General features: G+C 39.6%; 1 protein-coding gene across 2 annotated transcripts; it reads left to right on the top strand.

The window, feature by feature from the left end:
• The first annotated feature begins 5,834 nt into the window (after nt 1–5,834).
• Nucleotides 5,835–14,024, top strand: slc35g2a (solute carrier family 35 member G2a). 2 transcript variants are annotated; one of them, XM_028794701.2, is made up of 3 exons: nt 5,835–6,134; nt 11,832–11,923; nt 12,582–14,024. In XM_028794701.2, the coding sequence occupies exon 3, from the start codon at nt 12,586–12,588 to the stop codon at nt 13,831–13,833; it is 1,248 nt and encodes a 415-aa protein (XP_028650534.1). In that variant the 5' UTR covers nt 5,835–6,134; nt 11,832–11,923; nt 12,582–12,585; the 3' UTR covers nt 13,834–14,024. The 2 variants fall into 2 exon arrangements, with proteins under 2 accessions (XP_028650534.1, XP_028650533.1); XM_028794700.2 differs by lacking the exon at nt 11,832–11,923.
• Nucleotides 14,025–20,441: the final 6,417 nt, after the last annotated feature.

The raw sequence follows: 20,441 nt of genomic DNA, 5'->3' as shown, positions 1-20,441 counted from the left end.
ATGTCAGAGGCACCTTTTCTCCATATTGTCCAAGGGATTTATTAAGCAGAATAACCACAACCTGCCTGCTCCCAAAGTGCTATATCTCAGCCAGGTTTCCTCCCATGGCTGAGGTTCAAATTCATGTTTTATGTCTATTTTTGTCATTCTTGATTCTTTTATTTATGTTAATTATGTGCATCTTTTTTTTCTAATTTTATCTACGTATGTAAGCTGCCTTAGTTATGTTGTACGTGTTTTGTGAACGGTCACCCAGAAGGCGGTGGCACCAGTCAGTCACCTCCTGGAACTGCTCTCCACTATATAAATCAAAAGGGTCTTCCACAGTTCCTGGTGGTTCATTTCAAATGTGCTTAGGAGTGGTGAGTTCTTGTGCTTTTTGTAAATTCAATGTACATTGTGATTAATTGATTTTGACATTTCACACTGTATTCTGACTTTTCTTTGGATTTTTAATGGGACTTTTGTTTATATTGGATTGCCTTATTGTTTTGTGTAAAATTCTATTGCCTTTGTGTCTTTCAGGGCTTCATTGTTGAAGAACATTTTCTATGAAGAATAAATCTTTTTTTATAAAGATTCTGTGAGGCCCTTTTTACAACTTGGTGTTTAGCCGGGATTTTTGGTGGGATTTCTCCTTCTAGTGGAAATTTTTGGAAGTGCTTTTGGAACTTACATGCCTTGGGACTCCTAGTTCATGACACCAAAGGTTTTCCACACTTTCTGATTGATTTTCTTTCCTCATCCAGGTGTGATACTTACATTTCGGGAGAACACAGTGTAAAGTTATATCTTACTATTTTAGTCACAATAAATTTATAAAATGTAGGACTCTGCCAAGCTGATGGTCAGACAGTCCTGCCAACTATGCCAGTTGTGACCAAAAGGGGAGACCTCAGATCCCCACACCACAGACACAAGTCCCAGGTTCAAACAATAGTTTATTTTAAAGAAATACCTTATACAGGCTCTTCCACTATAAACAGTACTTTCTTTCTTTATTTTCGGAAAGCACTGGCTTAGCCTCTGTGTCTTATGTACATTAATACACTAATTTTGCTGGTAGCATATTTACATGTTAGCTCTTCAAACCACAAATGTGTTTGATTTACAAAATTCACACCAGGCAAGAAAATTTCTCAGAAAAAAATTATTTTCATTGTTGAAACTCTGTGAGGTAGATAAAACTCTTCAAAGCCTATTGAACTTTGAAAGAATCTTACACCATCTGCAGCATCTCCAAGCAGACATCAGAACCAAATAAATAATTGAAATCACCATTCATCCTAAAAAGCTGGGAGATAAAAATCGACACTGTTAGCTAAACACAGGGTTGAAAATACAACTTTCTGCCAACCTGTCCTAATTTAAAGCAAATGCTGTCTTTATTTCATCAAATGGAAATTGATTTTTAAACCAGCCAAGGATCTAGTTTGTGTTTTGGGACATAGAAAGACAGAAAGCTTGTGTACTGTATAATCAGCAAGTGTCAAGTAAGCTGTGTAAACGTCTCCAAAGGAATGGATGCCAAGTCTACAGCATTAGAAAAGAACAGTCTTCACCCGGAATAAGTGGAGCAAAGTTTTATGCAGAATGTTTTATTTAAAAATGTATGCAAACCCAGACTGTTTTCAGTCTTCTTTCTAGGTCCACACTGGTTCCAAAGCTTTACCATTCCCTGTGTGATAAAAAATGGCATGGTTTCATAGTGGTATTGCTTGCTCAGAGTTTAAATGTCTGTATTAATACTGCATGTTCTCTAGTGTCCCAGTGTTTTTCTCTCTGAGTAATCTGGCTTTCCTTCCACATCCCAATCAGCTGTACAATAGGTTAAATGTGGCTTTAAAGTGCCCTGATGTTTGTGATTTTGGATATATGTAAGTATGCCTGGTGATGACATAGGTTGGGGATGTTGTGGTGGAGCTGTTGAGGAAAAGAACCATTAAGTGACCACAGGACTAACAAGTTGCCTATTTGGCAAAGAGAATGGGTGGTAAAAGAGCACAGAACAGACTCAACAAGAATAATGTAAAGAAAGACAAGCCTTCACTGATAATCAGCACACTTTCATGTGCCAGTGTGAGAAGACAGTGAAGAAGCCAACTAAACACATCAAATCCTTCAGGTACATTCAACTGAGGGATGCAGTGATTACAGGAGTTACCACTGACTACACTTACCAGTGGCCCTGGTATATTTTAAGGTCATTCTTGACACTGCATGTGATAATGTGGATTATCATAGAAATGTAAAGATGTGTCCCTGTCGGTGTCACAATATATTTAGAATCGGGTGTTTAGATGGGGCAAGGCAAAAAGAGGAAAGAAGGGAAAAGTGGCTAAAATCGAGAGAGACACATAGAGAGAGAGCGAGAGAGAGTAAAAGGTGGTTACAGGGAGTGTCGTTGCCTGTGTGAGCGGGGTAAATGCCTGAGGCATATCAGATATTAGATAAAGAAAGCAGCTGATATGCGGTGACTGCTAAGGCAGCTGTTCAACCCAAAATATCACCATACCAAATACCACTCTCTGGTGCTGCCAATCCTTTTGCATTGGCATTGCATCACGGCAATATGTGTCGTTCCTACCAATGCATATATCTCTTTTGATTTCTGAGGCTTTTCTAGTTGCTACCACTGTCCTGTGTTGTACTTGTCTTGTCTCCCATGGCCTTGTTTGTTAGGCCTCTCCATTATCTCTTGTGCATCTTTGCTGTGTTAATATTCAGTAATGGCCTCCAGTCTTGACTGAGGGTGCAGTAATGTGTAACACTATATATTGAATAGGAATCGAAGCCCTCTTAATCCAATTCATATTCAGAGAGTCAGTGTAGGTTCTGTATGATACATATACAGCATATACTTTCAATGGCTTGATGAGAAGGACGGAACAATTGGTATTTCTTATATGTCTGTAATATGGGCTTCACTTAAGTCTAAAATCCTGTGTATTTATACATCTATTTACTGAACCAGTTTGCCCCCATTGTCATGTTATAATCGGCTAAACTCTGTACCAACATTCTCAAGTATAACAAAGCCTAGATATGATGACAGACTAATGCAATGTACATTTGCTCTGTCAGAGAGCTGAAAACACGGGGAAAACTCAATGAACTGGGCAAGGAACTCCTGGAAACTCACAAGATGTTCTTGCCGGGAGAAAACTGGAAACCAGTCATAGGAGTTACACCAGAAGCCAAAGTATTCAGCAGTGCCAAGGAAGTGCATGATGAACCAGATCAACCTTTTCCAGTCATGTGACCCTGACCCAGAGGATAAAGGGTAGAGTGGGTGATCATCAGGCTGTTTACCTCACGCCATAGAGAGAAACAGAGTGGCAGAAAGAGGAAGATAGAGAGAAACAGAGTGGCAGAAAGAGGAAGGAACTCCCGTTATGGGCAAGTACTGCAAGCTATACATGCCTGACTAAAGTCCATGTCACATTCCGCACCTTTTCTAGCAATTTTCAGTCATAGAATTCTTTTATATAATCTTAGCGAGTCAGAGGCAGTTGGATGATGTGACATGCCCAGCGAGTCACACTAACTAGTCCACAACTTGCCCAGACAGAATCAGATTTGTTTCTGGCTTTAATCATAGGATGAGCTCTGTGCGTATGAGAGTTAACAACCAATGAATGATCTTTCAGAAGTTCAATCCATATAAGGCAGTAACAAGGAATATAGAATGCATGTGGTTTGGACCTCACAAACAGAAGAGATACTCTACTGTCTGATGACTCGTGTTTTATTTACAGCACAATGAAAAAAAGAGCTAAGATTGCTGCTGTACATGACATAGCTATTAAGTCTTCATACAGTGCCAGTTCCTCCAGGAAGCACATTACTGACCGTCAGAAAAAACGGGTGAGTGAAACTCTGCTGGAATCTCAGCATGCAGTTGCTAAATCTGACATGCCAAGCAGTTTTCAGTCATGTAAACTGACATGGCCTGGTGGCAAGATCAACAACTGTAGTCAGCAATTCTGACCTACTCCACGACTAGACATGGTGTAATGTAACACTGGCTTAAAGAAGGTCTAAGAGAGACCAGACATTTAATGGATACTGTCTTATTAAGACAGTCTGCATTTGCTGGAAATAACTATTCTCTCAACTATTCTCATTCTCTCTTGTTAAACACATCTGTTAGTTCCTTTTCTGGTAAACCGAGTGTACAAACGAACACTCACTCAAACTGGGCTAATTTGGAGTTTTCTCTTTCCCAACTAATCCTTAGGATATACACTGGAAATGAGAGTGCCCGGAGAAAGGTCTTGGGAAGACAGGAGATCCTGCAAACAAAAGATAACGAGGCTGGCATCGCAGCCCTGTGAGCTAAAGCTGTGAGGCAGCATTGTGCTGTCATGCTTTCGATGTTTGCGAGGACTGGAAATAAGTCTGAACACACAGCTTCAACTGACAAACTGCCTGAATTAGTGTAAGCCTCCCTAATTCGGGGTGTTAGTAAGAGATGTAATGATTGACTTCATGAGGTAGAAGTACATAATAAGCAATAGTAGTTGTGTCAAATATTTAAAATATTAAAATATTCTTCAGTTTAAATGTTTCAAATCTAAATAATCTTGATTGTAACAGAAATCTATCATTTTCCACCTTCTGATTGAGATTCACAGAGGGCTAGATCCCTAGTAATGGATCCAAAATAACATCATCTTTGTAACCAATGACCTTGAAATAATCTAAAATCATACCCCCTATGCTTATGTTTGAAATTTGTCATTTTTAACCTTCTTGGAGTGGCTCTTTAGAGAGCAACAATCACCAGCAAAGAATCAAATATTAAAGCATATTATATTTATAAACCTTGCAAAAGCATAAAATGACACTCCACTCCTGTACTACTGATCCCCATTTTTTCAGTTTTGTGAAAAGGAATAACTTTGATCCCTTGTATCCTATTACGGGGAGAATCCCTGGTGTTGGTTGATCTGGCATGCACAACTTCATTCCTTCTGATATTTCTGCTAGAGACACCTATTTTTTACTCTTTACCTTGAGGTTCTATTTTCTGCACAATTAAGGTCCAAAAATGGCCTCATAGTTAATTTTTTGGTGATCTAGAGAGCCAAAAATAGGGGGGACCCCAAAGAAGCTTGATGCCTTGGATAGACATCAACAGAAGTTGAACGGTATAACATTTGTATAACATACAACAGACCAAAAAAACTGAACTAATTTCAAAATGTTCATAAGTAAAAAAAAACGTATCTTCTATAAACAAGAAGACCTCAATACAACAATTAGAAAGAGACCCCAGTGCTGCCACCACCCTACAATCCAAGTGCAGCCTATGATGGAATGAAGAAAGAAACTTCCTGACCAGAGAATATGAACAACATAATGTGTACAGGAGGTTGGTGGTGGCTATCATTATATATTAAAGAGGCGATGGAATATTTTGAAACATCAGAATACTTTTACTGAATATTAGAAAGTTTATAAGTACTGTACTCGACCTATTCATTTATTCATCCAGGGTGTAAATAAATTAGTTTGTTTGAATGACTGTCAAACTAAGGCATTCTTATTTGCTGAGAAATAATAAAACAATGAATAGATGGATGGATATCATTTTCCAAAAAGATGCGAAGTGTAATAATATTTCAATACCTGTAAAGCAAAGGAAATCAACATGACAGTGAGACGATGCGACTCGAGTGCCTTCTGCACCGCACACACGTTCCCTTTCATTTGTACGCGTGTGCCATCATTATGTCTTACCCCTGGTGGCACGAGAACAGAACGTTGACTTTATTTATTTATTTACTGTATTTAATTATTCGGCGAGTGTCGCGCTCTCCGTTCGCTTCTCACCCGCCGCCCCCTTTGACGCATGCACCCCACCTTCCTCGAGCTTCCTCCCCCTCATTTATCGTCCTCCGGCCCACCGTAAAGACAGCAGTGCGAGTGGTCACACTCCGGATGTGCGCTCGGTCCTTCACATTTCCAGAACTGGGGATGTCACGGTGTGGAGCGCTGTGGACATACGGACACCAACAGGGCGACATGGTATACACGGTTTGCGGCGCGAGGACTGCCGAGAGTAATGCGACTGGAACCTTTTACTAGAATAAACCGAGGCGTTCTGACTGCTTAATGGTAATTTGAAGGTGAGTCTATTATATGTGAATATAAACATGTGAGAGATGCTCTGAATGCAAACGTTATTCTGGTATATACGTGTATGAGCTCTTTATGCAGGTTAGTATAAGACACTCCGCGTTGAAAAGATCATTCCGAGCGTTTCGCTAAATCTCTGGAGCTGGAGTGGCGGTTTTAAAAATTCGCTTACCAGTTTTTCTCAGAATTTTTAACAGCCTTCAGCTCCTCTAGACGGAGGTTGTTTGTCACTCCGAAGTGTTCATTCATAAGGGGGTGAAGAAAAACAGCTGGATCTTGCCCAGAATCGGCGGGCTGGCGTGTCCTCGTGAAAGCGATACATTTAAATAGCTTCATAGATTCATTTAGAAGCTTCACAATCGCACACATATGATCTGCGCGCTACACAAAGGCGCCGTTCGGCAAAGGCTTAGGGGGGAGAGACGTTCCCGTTATTCGCCCCCTATTTACGGTGGCCAGTCTTCGCCGTTTTCAAAAGAGCAGTCGCTTTGTACCGTCTGCGGAGTGTCCCAGATAACGTCGGTTAGACGGTGTGCTACCGAGCGTGTCCGCATCACGCAGCTCGCACGGCAGGCGCATTCGCATATGATAGCCCCAATTCTTTTTTGTTTCGTCTTCCGAACATTTTTTGATAAATGTACATTAATTTATTTAAATAATTCCTTGTCCATTCTTTATAATATGCATATCATCACTGCCATATTTTAATTATCGTAAAAAGTGTATGCATGTTTGCAGAAAATGCATCCCCTAAGATAACGCCCTCTTGCCTAATTAGTGTGCTTATTCTCCAGTGCAGCCCTGGAGCTGATCATGTAAAAGAGTGAAGGCCCTGGAAAATAACTGGGCTCTGAAACATCGTTTTGGTGGAATGAAGATAGGCTGGCTGTGTGCTGCAGTGGTTTATTTACACCTAAAGCATCCAATTCCCCTTCTCCTCAGTTGCTCGGTGGAGTTGGCATGTTCCCTCTGTGTGTTATAGGGGGTTTTCTCTGGGCAGTCTGAATTCATTCCAGACTTCCTTCATAGGTTAACTGGCAGCTTCAGAATTGAATCATTTTGTCTGTATGACGACCTTGTGTCCCATACAAGGTTTCTTTGGTTTCCTACAAGCATGTAAGAAACCAAGGGTTATAAGGTCATTATAGGTTTATAGAGTCATTATTAGCATGTGTATAAGGTACAGTAAAATTCTTAATTGAATGTGCTAATTAAAATGCAACATGTTGCCACTTTCTGGTACCAGTGAAAATTATGAGAAGCTTCTTTGTTATGTTGTGAATTTTTAAATAAGACAGCATTCATTCATTTTTCAAACCACCTAAGCAGATGCAGGAACCAATTCTGAATTCCACAAGGTGGCACATTCATGGACACCATTAGCCAATTAAGAGACTGTAACAATCAAACCTGTTTTTTGGGAGATTTAGGAAGAAATGAAGATGCGTATTAATAATTTATATAGTGCTTTTTCTAAGCTTCTCAAGGTGCTTTACATAGATAGTAGGAAGCCGCTTCAACCATCACCAATGTGTAATAACCACCTGGCTGATATAATGGCAGCCATTTCTGCATCATTATGCTCGCCACCCATAAGCTACTGTATTAGGTGGTGAAGCAATGGGAGAGATAGTCAGTTAGCGACGGGATTGAAGGAAGAATGTGCATACTCCACATTGACTATTACATTGTGCTTTAGCTCAGAAGCATTAACAGATCTAATTTTCATATCCTAATTTAAAAATGCAACATCAAAGATTTCAAATTATAGTTGACCTCAAGGCATATTAAACGCACCCATAAAACTTGGAAGTTAGGGCCATGTCTGAAGTGCATTGAATTGTCTGACAGCATGTTTAAAATAAAAAAGCCAGCTGTGTTTGGAGAATGGAGGGGGGCAATGGTGCAGCTAATATTTTTAGAGGGACATGCACTATACGGCTTGCCATCATCTCACTTCTGAATATGGCACATACTGCAGTAAAAATTTGAGTTGTATGTGCCGACCTGAAACGTATGCCATTTCGACCACCAGTATGTATGCTGCATGTATCTGGTATTGTGGGGTGCAATGACTGGCAGTCTTTACATGCTGGAGGTGGCATAATGTATGTGTGTCTCAGATGGTGGCTTTTTGACGCATGCATTCCTGATATCATGAAAACTTATATAGGCCATTAGCAATGATCGTGGCATATTTAAGAAATATTAAACTGCAGCAGTCAACACAGAGGTGCTGCCACAAAATGCAAACTATAATAATTTACTTGAGTTGTTAATTGTTGTGGGGCAGACTGAGTTAACACCGTAACTAGAAGCCATGCAGTATGTAAGCCACACTTGATTTCAGCCGTGGAGCAGTAAAACTGCCATCTAAACAGGGTGTGTTAAAGTGCAGCCGTTTTTTGCATAAGAGAGGAGCGCAAAACATCATTTATAAGGTACTAATAATATGAGTGTGTTATGGCCATAAAACTGGGGACCCCTCACAGGAGTCTTCTTGCTGGTATAATGCGTCAGTCAGTCCTCAGATGGCTGATTGTTTATCCGCACGCCCAGCTGTTCTGTAACTCCTTCGTGCCTCCTAATTGTGCAAGAGGATATGAACCTGCCCACAGTGACAGGCACAGAACCTTTTAGAGTTTCTAAACTATTTCTTTATATGTCCATGTACCATATTATGGTACTGTGAGAGTTTTTAGCCATGCTCTACAAGTCGCTTTCTCTAATATACGCCAATTGCCAGAAGAGTGTGTCATATTATGGTCAGTGTCCTGAACAAGTAGATAGGCTTCAGCTATACAAGACCATGTAAATAAGGAAGCCAGTTCATAAAATGGATGACTGGGTGTTTTAAAGATAATATAAAATTGCTCATTGGAAATTAGAATTTTGAAACATATGTTGTGTCTAGATTTTCATAATGCCAAATTGGCTCTAGTGTGTGATGTGTGTTCGCTCTGGACTGGTGCCCTGTACAGGGTTTTTTCCTGCCTTGCGCCCTGTACTAGTTGAGATAGGCTGCAGCCGCCAACCCTAACCCTTTACTAGACTGAGCGGGTTAAAAAATGTCATGACGTGACATGACCTATTTTCATGATGCACATATCTATAAAAAAGGATATTAATTTAAGATCTATAACGGGCCATCTTTCACAATCTTTTTCATCTTACAACATTTTTTTAAGTGACCAACCTGGGATGGGACACCAATCCAATCTGCTGAAGGGCCCACTTGCACATATATTCACACTCACACAGAGTTATTTAAAATGCACATCTTTGGAATGTGGGAAGAAAACAGGAAAAAAAAAAAACATGCAGATGTGGAGAGAGTCTGTAAACTCCATATAAACACACAGCAGACTAGAAATCCACGAGTCAGCAACACTAACTACTGTTTCACCGAGTCATTCTTAAGCAAATAAGCTTTGTGATATTGATGAACATATTGATCTTTCCATTCCTTGATTTTCTGAGCCTGCCATTTCTAGTACTCTTTGTCCTGTTTGCAGCAAGTCCAAGGCAGGAACCAAGCCTGACTAGAATGCCAGTCCAACAAAGAGCACATTTACACACTACACACACTGGGACAGTTTAGTGCTGTCAGTTAATTGTTTTCTGAGATTGTATATTTAAAGTATACTTTTTGTAATCATATAATAATCTTGGTTTATTTGATATCATCACCCTATTTAAATTGAAAGTGCAAGGTTTTCAAAATGAATAGATAGATAGATAGATAGATAGATAGATAGATAGATAGATAGATAGATAGATAGATAGATAGATAGATAGAATAGTAAATTGAATGTCATTAAAGAGTTGGCACCCTGCCTGGGATTGGTTCCCTGCCTTGTGCCCTGTGTTGGCTGGGATTGGCTCCAGCAGACCCCCGTGACCCTGTTTGGATTCAGCGGGTTGGAAAATGGATGGATGGATGGATGTCATTAAAGAAATAAAATACACAGCTGAGAAATTATCAGTCATATATTTTTTATAAAACAAAAGTTAGGTTTCATGAGGGCAGATCAACAGAAACTTAATTAACAAAGACAGTTAATACAGAGCGGAAATCAGATGTAAGCATAGTGAGAACACTTCATAAGACATAGATTATATATATTTTATTTATCTGTGCATTGATTTTTAAACCTGCTTATTCTAGTTTGTGGCAGTGGGGGTTGAGCCTGTGGGACTACTGAGTCAGAAGTCAACCTTTGGAGTGAACATGAAAGTACCAGAAGTCAAACCCACACAGACACAGGAAGAACATGCATACTGAACACAGAATACAAAATCATGGCTCTTTAGCTGCGAGGTGTCAGTGGCACTTACCATTGTGACATCTTTTTACATATTTTAGCAATAGTAATTTACTTCTGCTGTCCTAACTAGCAACATGAAGCAAACAAGCACCTCTGCTGTTGTTCTGCCATTGTTGCAGTCCTATCACATTTGGCTACAGTAGATATGAAAAGCAAGGGAAACAAAGTGAACAGACATGGCTGGTTGAGTATGCCTCCTATCAGAGTTTTCTCCCTATACAGCACATTAAGGCAAGTAAAGCAAGAAATCAAAATACAGAAAAGTAAGGAAAAAGTATCTGATAAAAATATTGGGAATTAATACTGATGAAAGCCTATTTCAAATAATATTTGTCAGCTTTTATTGAAATGTTTCTCAATCAAGTAAGGTAAAAGCACCAGCCAGTGGCAAAACAGAAGCAGAAAATGTTGCAAATAAACGGATGTTTAGTAATTACAAGAAACAAATGTACCAGAGACAATAAAAATGACTAAAGTAAAAGAGAATGTTAAAGAGCTGTAGATACAAACAGTTACAACAATAAGATAAAATTGATAATGCACAAAATACATCAATCTAAAAATGTATACAGTCTAGTAGTAGTAAAAAGCAAAAACACAATGACTAGTGATGCAACTAGATATGAATAAAAATAGCAACTTGCACTTAGAAAATAATTTTACAGTATAGGAAATTAGTATGCAAATGCATTAGACATGCTGCATAAACCAGAATATGCTGCTGAAACCGAAAATGGAAACAGAAATGGAATGTGTGTGTAAGCACTCTGTATTCTTCATCCCAAAAAAGAGGAAATGTGGGGAAAATGAATTGTTTGATTGGTAGAGCAATATGACAGGACACAGTAACTGACATTAACAGAAAATAATTATCATGGCAGTACAGATAGCATTTAACAGACCTCTCTTCTATAATTAGTGCTGACCCTGACAACAATAAATAGCAGCTCCAGTTAACAAATACTGACTTCTTAAACTGTTGCACACTAATTTTGTACAAAAAGGTTAACATATTTGCTACAAGCCAGTTTCTTATTAGAGAAAATGGATTAACAATTACTGTTTAACCTCAAATGTCATAGATGGAGGAAATCTAATAAATTTTAATAATGACAGGGAATTGCTGTTATGGCAATATAAAAAAGCAAATAAATAATTCATAGCAGTAATCATTAAAAGGAAGTACAATGGCTTGCACTAATGATTAAATGTGATTGACCGCGGTTGAGATTTTCTTTTCATACTGTGATGTTCTTGAGCCGACACTCAGTACATTTCATTAAGATAGTAATGTGTGATTGAGGTATCCTTATTCTGCATTTTGGAATTTTCTTATTTTGGTACAATTCATCATTTCAGATAAAATGGTGACCAGTGCTGCTGCTGACTGGGATCAAATCCACTCCCTCCACCAACTGACAGTGTAGTTTGTATGTTTGCCCTACATCAGGGTGAGTTTATTTTGGGTACTTTGTTTTTATGCCATGTCCTAAACATGCAAGTTAACAAGTCCACATTGTTGAAGCACAGTTACCCTACACTGGACTGGGGTGCTGTCCAGAATTCTTTCCTGCTTTACACTCAAACTCAATACTGCCAAAGTATGCTGCAAGATCCCACTACTATAAAATTAAGGGGCTTCTTCAAATAGATTTTCATATTGACTGTAACATGTAAGAAAATTCTATATTTTTTAATGAAAGATTTGTTTTATAAAGTATGTCAAACATTTTCCATAGAAGTAATGTGATAGGAAACAATGAATTTGTTTTATACTGATCCCTAGGTAATTTTTTGTGTCATAATCGGTGATTGCAAGTCCTGTATTTGACCCTTAAATAATATGACTGGTGGTTTGCGGTAACACAGTGGCACATAATAATGGGAGCAATTGCATTATTGTGGTTTCAACTGAAGTTTATGTAAGATGAAATTTATCAGAATCCATAGTCTTAAACAACTGCTTAACATGCCAGTTCAAAAACTACGGGATATTGACATGATGACCCTGCTTACTGTTGACTTGGTTTTATTCTTATCTATTCAACTACACAAGGTAGTCTTAATTTGGCCTGAAATACTAAGGCATGTTTGGTTTGAATTCTGCAGGAAGATGGACACCTCACCATCCAAACTTGGACCAAAGAAAAGAGTGAAGATTCACCCTAAGACAGTCACTGTTAAGTATTCATCCCATTACCCACAACCTGGAGACGACGGCTACAATGACACTCTGTCTTTTGAAGACAGTGGAAACTTTGTAGATGATAATCCCAGCAAGACTTTGCTAACTGATGGTAAAAGATATGGAAGGACTTTTTTTGGCACAATGGATGCCCGTCCCAAGCCCCTGGATGAGACAGGAGACAATGGAATCAGTCAGCAACTACAGGGCTTTGCAGATAGCTCCGTGTTCAACTCCAGAGTGACGTGGGCAGCCCTGTTTGGAGCTGCCCTGGCTCATGGATGTGTCGCTCTGGTCACAAGACTGGCAGCTGACCGCTCTAATGTGCCGTCCTTGGAACTACTCTTTATTCGTTCAGTCATTCAGGTGTTTTCAATAATTGTCGTCTTTTATTACCAAGAGCCCCCACTTGGACCTAAAGGATACAAATTGTGGCTCTTCTTCTATGGAGTATGCAATGTCATATCTATTACCTGTGCTTACACATCCTTTGCAATCGTGCCACCTAGCAATGGCACCATCATGTGGAGGGCAACAACTACGGTGTTCAGTGCGATATTAGCTTTTCTTCTAATCGATGAAAGATTGGCTTACACAGACATTGTGACTGTGGTGAGCAGTGTCTTCGGCCTTTGTCTTGTAATGATTCCCAACATTGTAGATGAAGATAAGTCTTTATTGGGCTTTTGGAAAGAAGCTTTTGGATACACCATGACTGTCATGGCAGGGTTAACTGCTGCCCTGTCCATGATTATTTACAGAGCAATTAAAGACAAGGTCAGCATGTGGACGGCTCTTTTCACATTTGGATGGACAGGTACAGTTTGGGGAGCTTCTACTATGTTTGTCCTCCAAGAGCCTATCATACCTTTGGATGCAGAAACCTGGGGCTATCTCATTGCCATTTGTATTTGCTCCACCGTTGCATTCTTAGGTGTATACTATGCTTTAAATAAATTTCATCCAGCTCTGGTGAGCACGGTCCAACATTTAGAAATTGTGGTAGCCATGATCCTTCAGCTCTTAGTGTTACGTATGATCCCCTCTGTTTATGATGTCATTGGTGGTGCCATAATAATTCTCAGTGTCTTCATCCTTACAGGATATAAACTTTATTGGGTCAGACGGGGAAGGAGGCAGGATTATGAAGAGATACTTGATTCTCCCATTAAGTGATTGCAATAGATTATTTTCTTTGTTCAAAATGTCTGTGTTGCAGTGGAAGATTCAGATGAATATTTGAATTACTCTTATTGCTCATATATGTACTGTACAAATATATTTTGTATTGTGACGTCAGAGTGCCAATTGTGTATTGCTCTTTATAACTGTTTAGTGTCAAATAAAGCAAAGAGCAAAAATTGCAATGTCTATGTCCCAATTTCCTGGAAGCAATAAAAAAGTTAACAATTCAGCCCAATGCGACAAATGTGCTTCAGGTGGACAGCGTCTGTCACTTGAAGTAGATTTCACAACAGATTGGGGTGAATGTAAAAGGAAAGCAGGTTTTGAAGATCTGACAAAGCATGGCAAATCAGTCAGACAGCCTTTTAATTTATGTAGCAGCCTTTCTAATAAAAATGTGCTGTGATAAGAGGCGCTATATTGCGCCCGACCTGGCACAGACTCACACTGAGGCACGTGTAAAAACACAAAAAGACTTTATTTTTCTTCACTTGTGGGGCACGTCTTCCCCGTGACCCCACAGGCACAACGCAGTCCAAATAAGCACACAAATCACAACCCTTTACCCACAAGTTGGTAACTAAACCACTATGTATACTCTTTATCTGGCACCATGAAACAAAGGCCATTGGGGAACTTCAGTAAAGACAGGAAACAATTGTCAGTTTCTTCATTGAGATGTTAGAGAAGATGAAGTGTGTCATATATACAGTAGTAGACCCCAACAGCATTTTTTAAAAACTGCTGTGCTGTCTGACCACCATGACAACATTAGATCGATCAGATAGCTAAAAGCTGGTGTCATCTGTGTGAACATTTTTGATGTTTTAAGATTTGTCATGCTTACTTCCTCTTGTATTCCATACACCAACTTTGTTGAATGCAAGCAGGTTATGTAATCAAGCACGATCTGTACAAATACAATGGAAAATACTCACCCAAATGATTATAAAATTACAGAGATGTTAATTATGCAGTCTGCCTCTTTCTTTACTTCATGATATTCATTTGTTTACTTACTTATTCAGTTTGCTGGTTCAAATCACGATCATTTGGGCAAGAGCCTTTACTTGCAGCATCAAGTTCCACCCTTTCAGACACATTCACCCACATATCAATACTCACATACTCTGAGCCAATTTGTAGCTGTCATTCAGTCTAAGACGTCCATCATTTGGATGTGGAAAGATATTGGAATACCAAGAAAAAAAAATTCAAAAGTGTGCCAATTCCACAATGACAGTGCTGAAGCAGGGTAATAGCTAAAATACACTCAACTACACTTGGACATGCTCTGCCTTCAGAATTTCAGAGTGGCACATATTTCACATGCAGTCTTTGACCATGTTTACATGTGTAGGTTTTTTTCTGAGTGACCATGACCACCAAATCCGTTTTTTATGACCACCACATTGCTTACTTTGCCTTACATACCAGCTGCACTATTTGGCAGCCACCTGAAGTTATTGTTTTCTCTCTGCTGAAGTCTGCAAATAATCTCCTGATCATCACTCTTGGCTTAGCCAACGACTCACATATATCAGTTAAGTCTCACTTGATAGCCTTTGCTACTTTTTCAGCAAAGTTTGATGTGACAGTTGTTCTAGTGTTGAGCTTGATTTAATACACACACACAAATACTGTATATATATATACTGACTATATATTTTGCGAATAACAGGGACAACAAAGATTCTTCATTATTTTCTTCAATTAAATTCTTCACAGTCTCTCTTTCAAACAATCATTTATCTCTAAAACAGTATTCTTTTCCTATCTCATCTCCTTTTAATGTCAGGCTAAGCAGTACTTCCTGAGACTTCCTAAGCTATTTGTTATATATAAATATACTGTATAGTGTGTGTATATATAGATATATATATATATACAGTAGGGCATATATAATAATAACTAGCTGTTCCCCGTGGCTCCGCCCACATTGTAGTGAAACAGGACAAGCTTTAAAAATCAATTTAAAAAAATGTAATTCTAGGTGCGCTCCAACGTCAAACATTGGCACTGTATCTGATCATGTTCAGCTTGGAGGCAAGGTATGCTCCAACACATGGCTAGAGGTAAATCGACTCGAATGGAGACTGGCTTGTGAGTGAGGAGAGGGCCTCCCCCCGTCCTCCCGCAGCCTGTCTCTTGGATTTCATACCACAAGCAAACTATGATACTTTGCGCAATTAGAGAACTTGCAAAATCAAACGGAATGTTCAAGCAAATTGTAGAATAAAACCTGATCTAAATCCATTAAGTAATTCTCCCATGAAAAGCAAACAAACATACATACAGACAGACAGACAAACATGTTTTGATATATATATATAAAAGACAAAGAGAGATTATAAATCTTTGGGGCACTTTGATAGCCAACCCCATATATTCAAAATAAAACACGGTATAGTGTGCTAGAAAAGAAAGAAACATCGAAATGACATGAGTCTCCATTAGACTGATCAAGGTGGCTTTGCTTCCAGTGATAAAGGTCCTGGGCAGGAGAGGCAGGTCCACACGGGCGGAAACCGGAATTGACCTCAGAGGTGTCATGGTTGTCAATCTTCCGGTCTGCAGAGAGAGGAAGAGAAAAAGCATAAGGCGACAGCACCCTCTGGCTCTCCAGAGGAATATTACAAGCACTTAAACTGTCCCCTATTCTCACACATGTGACAATATATATACAAAATATATATATATATATATATATATACTGTATGCAGTATATATATAAAATAAATAGCTTAATGACCTCTACTGTGGGCAGCAGGGTGGTGCAGTGGTAGTGCTACTGCCTTGCAGTAAGGAGACAAGGATTTGCGTCCCTTGTCCCCCTGTATGAAGTTTTCATGGACTCTCCATGGCGCACTGTCCAGGGACTGTTTCTGCCTTCTGCACTTTGCTTGCCGTGTTACGCTTCAACAAAAACATGACCCCGTCCAGGATTAAGGAGATTAGAAAATGACTTGACATAACATTTTGCTATGCTGATCATGACACCTTGTCCTCCAGCTAACCTGACTCTTTGCATTAATATGTCATAATTTCCCCTGATCCTGTCAACTTCACAAAATTCACAAAGGGAGAACCTGCAAACTCCACAAAGGAGTGTTAAGCCACCCTTCATAAATACAATATAACTAATCAATTCTTAAAATAAAATAGATTTGTTAATACATTATGACACCATCAGTTAATCACATTAATACTGAAGGTTACATTTACAACTGTGGGCGGCACGGTGGCGCAGTGATAGCGCTGCTGCCTCGCATTAAGGAGACCTGGGTTTGCTTCCAGGGTCCTCCAGTTTGCATGTTCTCCCTGTGTCTGCATGGGTTTCCTCTGGGTGCTCTGGTTTCCTCCCACAGTCCAAAGACATGCAGGATAGGTGCACTGGTGATCCTAAATTGTCCCTGGTGTGTGTATGTCCTGTGATGGGCTGGCACCCTGCCTGGGCTTTGTTCCTGCCTTGTGCCCTGTGCTGGCTGGGACTGGTTCCAGCAGACCCCCGTGACCCTGTGTTAGGATGTAGCGGGTTGGAAAATGACTGACATTTACAGCTTTTGGATTTAATTCTAATCAAGTTTTGGCATAAAATGTGCCCTACACTTTTGCTCAGTAAATTAGTTTACTGTCTTTACAAATGTACCTCCATGTTTTATTCATGAGAAGTCGACAGAATTCCAAAGGTTAATCAAAGACTTCTCCACTCCAGAATTTTGTGAATGCTGTTCTCTTGGGCACTTCTCCTGAGCTAAGCCAGCTCCAAACCCATATGAGTGGTACCAGTAGAAGTACTTGAAATAATAAAAATTTCACTTTCATTTTTCAGTCATCAAACCCCAGTTATTCAGAAGTAGCAGAAAGCAGCAGGGTTTCAGCAAAATGACCGAGCAAACTAAATTTGAGGGAGGCTTGTTTTAAGCCGCCCTGCTTGATTTATTCCAAAGAAGGCATCCAGAGGTTTTAAATACCATGTAGGAGTAGGAATTCCATCTGCCTTTCTGTTGTGTAAGCACTTACTGCTTGACAGTCAAATTCAAGTTGTTTTATGCATTAAAGGGTATAGAAGTGGCCAATGCCACCTCAACATAGGCAAAGGTGATACTCTGTAACTTCTTTTAAATGTTCAACCGCAAAACAATAAGTATATAGAAAACTAATGCTCACATGATACATGGCCAATCCATCACATCCCACACCAGTACTCACTCACTTGCAGACAGCTAACCTCAGATGCTTGTCTCTGAGCTGTAAGGAGAAACCAGAAAAGTCACAGGAGCACGGGGAGAGCATATAAAATCTACACACTTGCATTCAAGGCAGAAATTGAACACCAAACTCTGGAGCTGTTGCACTGTAGTACTGTTCACTGTTATATCACAAACAGTTGTTTCCTACACAAATTATGTAGTGCAAGTCCAGGAAATCAGCTGTGTCCTTTATATCAGACACTTACTGAATCTGATGTTACTTTGCCCCCTAGTGGAGAGGAAACAGTTTAGTAAATCACTGATCATTTCTCTTTTTTATCTTTTAATACTAAGTAATAATAATAATAATAATTCTTTGCATTTATATAGTGCTTTTCTCACTACTCAAAGCACTCAGAAATGGCAGGTTAAGTATTTAAATATTGGGGGATTTCTGGTGTTTATGTATAAGATAAACATCCATCAAGTAAAGCTATTACTGTATTCTATTTCTGATAGCAATTTTATGAGAGTACAGCTTCTGGAATAAACAGCAAATAAAATGAATGTAGCAATACATTATTCCACTTGGGGTTTTTTGCCTATTTTTCAGTAGAGACTCACTGAACATAATGAACACAGAACCTGTGTATCTGCTGTATGTCTCTCAGGTTAATGAATTCTGCAGGCAGTGTGACACTGTAGATAGAGCCTCAGGCTTGAATCTGCCAGGGTACAAATAATACAGCTGGCTTGGTGAGTGAGTCACGTATCTTACTTGCACAACAAAATGTAAGAATGCAACATAAAAGCATAACATTCTTAAACACATTTCAACACTGCAGGAAACAGCTCTGGACAAGGCGTAAGCCCATCAGAAATAAAAAATCAATTAGGAATCATCAGTTAACCTGCCTAGTTTTAAGTGATGTGGGAGGAAAATCCACACAGATGCACAGAGAAGGTGCAAACTCCACATTGACAATAACTGGCCTGGAAGGTTTTTAAAGCTGTGCACTAAACACCATTCTACCATGCCACACATCCTTCCATCCATCAACCCACTTATCCTGAGCAGGGTTGTGGTGCAGCTTCAGCCTATCCCAGCAGCATGTGATGCAGGCAGGAGCAGTCCCTGGTCAGAGTGCCAGCCCATGTAAGAATATCCATTGCTATAACTTACCTTTGAATACATGCTTGGATGAGAGGCGGTCTAATTTTACTAGCAGACGAGTCATGAATATTGTCATTTATATTTTTACACATGGTGATAAATTTATTGAAATCCAGCATCAGCAGATAAAGAATGATGGTGGTAATTATTATTATTCATGAATTCACCCATTATTGCACACGCATGTCTTGTGACTAATTTGCAACATCTGCTGTGAAGCTACAAGGGCAGCAAGGGGGAGGTAGTGGGGCGGCGATGGAGTCAATAGCATTTTTTACCTTCTCATTCCTTAACTGAATGACACAACTACAGGTGACGCCAAATGAGACACTTTTGGAATTACTGCCAGTCCTGACCTGTCTAGTTCACCGCGATAACAGAATGTCGTGGACTATAGGTGGGTCGTCATTCAACCGAAACCCCACAAAGTGGAATTTTGATCACCTGTTAAAAAAAGAAAGCCCTATTGCAACAGCTAAAAATTCACTCTTTTTCGGTGCGTTCGCCTATCATGTATATCATTGCGATCAGCATCATAACATCATATCACGCCACTGCTTTATCCAGGTAAGAGCGGCGTCATTGTGATAGCCGTGTCTGTCTATTAGTCCGCATGAAACTGCTAGGTCCAATTTTGTCGAAATGTAACACTCTTATTCATCAAGGACACTTGTCGCAGTTTTTGTTCAGATATCTTGAACGGATTAAAATTCTAAATCGTTTATTGAAAGTATTGGTGAATTTGCCAAGTCGCCCATTTTAAACGGATAAACATTCAGTGCGGCTACGAATTAGTTTACCTAGACAGCGGTTACACCAGCTTTCCGCCTTTTGACCACCGATAGCCGCTACTGAAGGCAAGCAGATCCCAAAGTTAATGAAGCGCAAGCTGACTGCGTGAGTGCGCGGGTAGGAAGTGTCGCTGTCAGAGCTGGCTGATTTCCCGCGCCCGCCACCATTGGCAAGTCCAGCTCGACGCGCCCGGAAACCGCTGCATAAATCTCCCGCCACCCCCGAAGCTCTAAGTCGTTAACAGGTAAGTCAAATGAACGTACTAACCGCTAAAGTTTAAAATACAAGCAAGGAAACAAAGGTTTATGAATATGAATGAAGTACCCTGTGGCGTAGAATCAAAACAACATTTACTCAGTATTAACTTCTACAATAAATCAACCTCACAGCACCAGTATCTTCAGATTATAACGATTCACTGTTTCACATTAATTTACTAG

Source organism: Erpetoichthys calabaricus, chromosome 2 (genome assembly GCF_900747795.2).
Source record: "Erpetoichthys calabaricus chromosome 2, fErpCal1.3, whole genome shotgun sequence".
NCBI lineage: Eukaryota > Metazoa > Chordata > Cladistia > Polypteriformes > Polypteridae > Erpetoichthys > Erpetoichthys calabaricus.
This window is presented reverse-complemented; position numbering and strand designations above follow the sequence as displayed.

Excerpts from the sequence above, each read along its gene's own strand:
- slc35g2a (XM_028794700.2), top strand. The coding sequence starts at position 12,586 with ATGGACACCTCACCATCCAAACTTGGACCAAAGAAAAGAGTGAAGATT.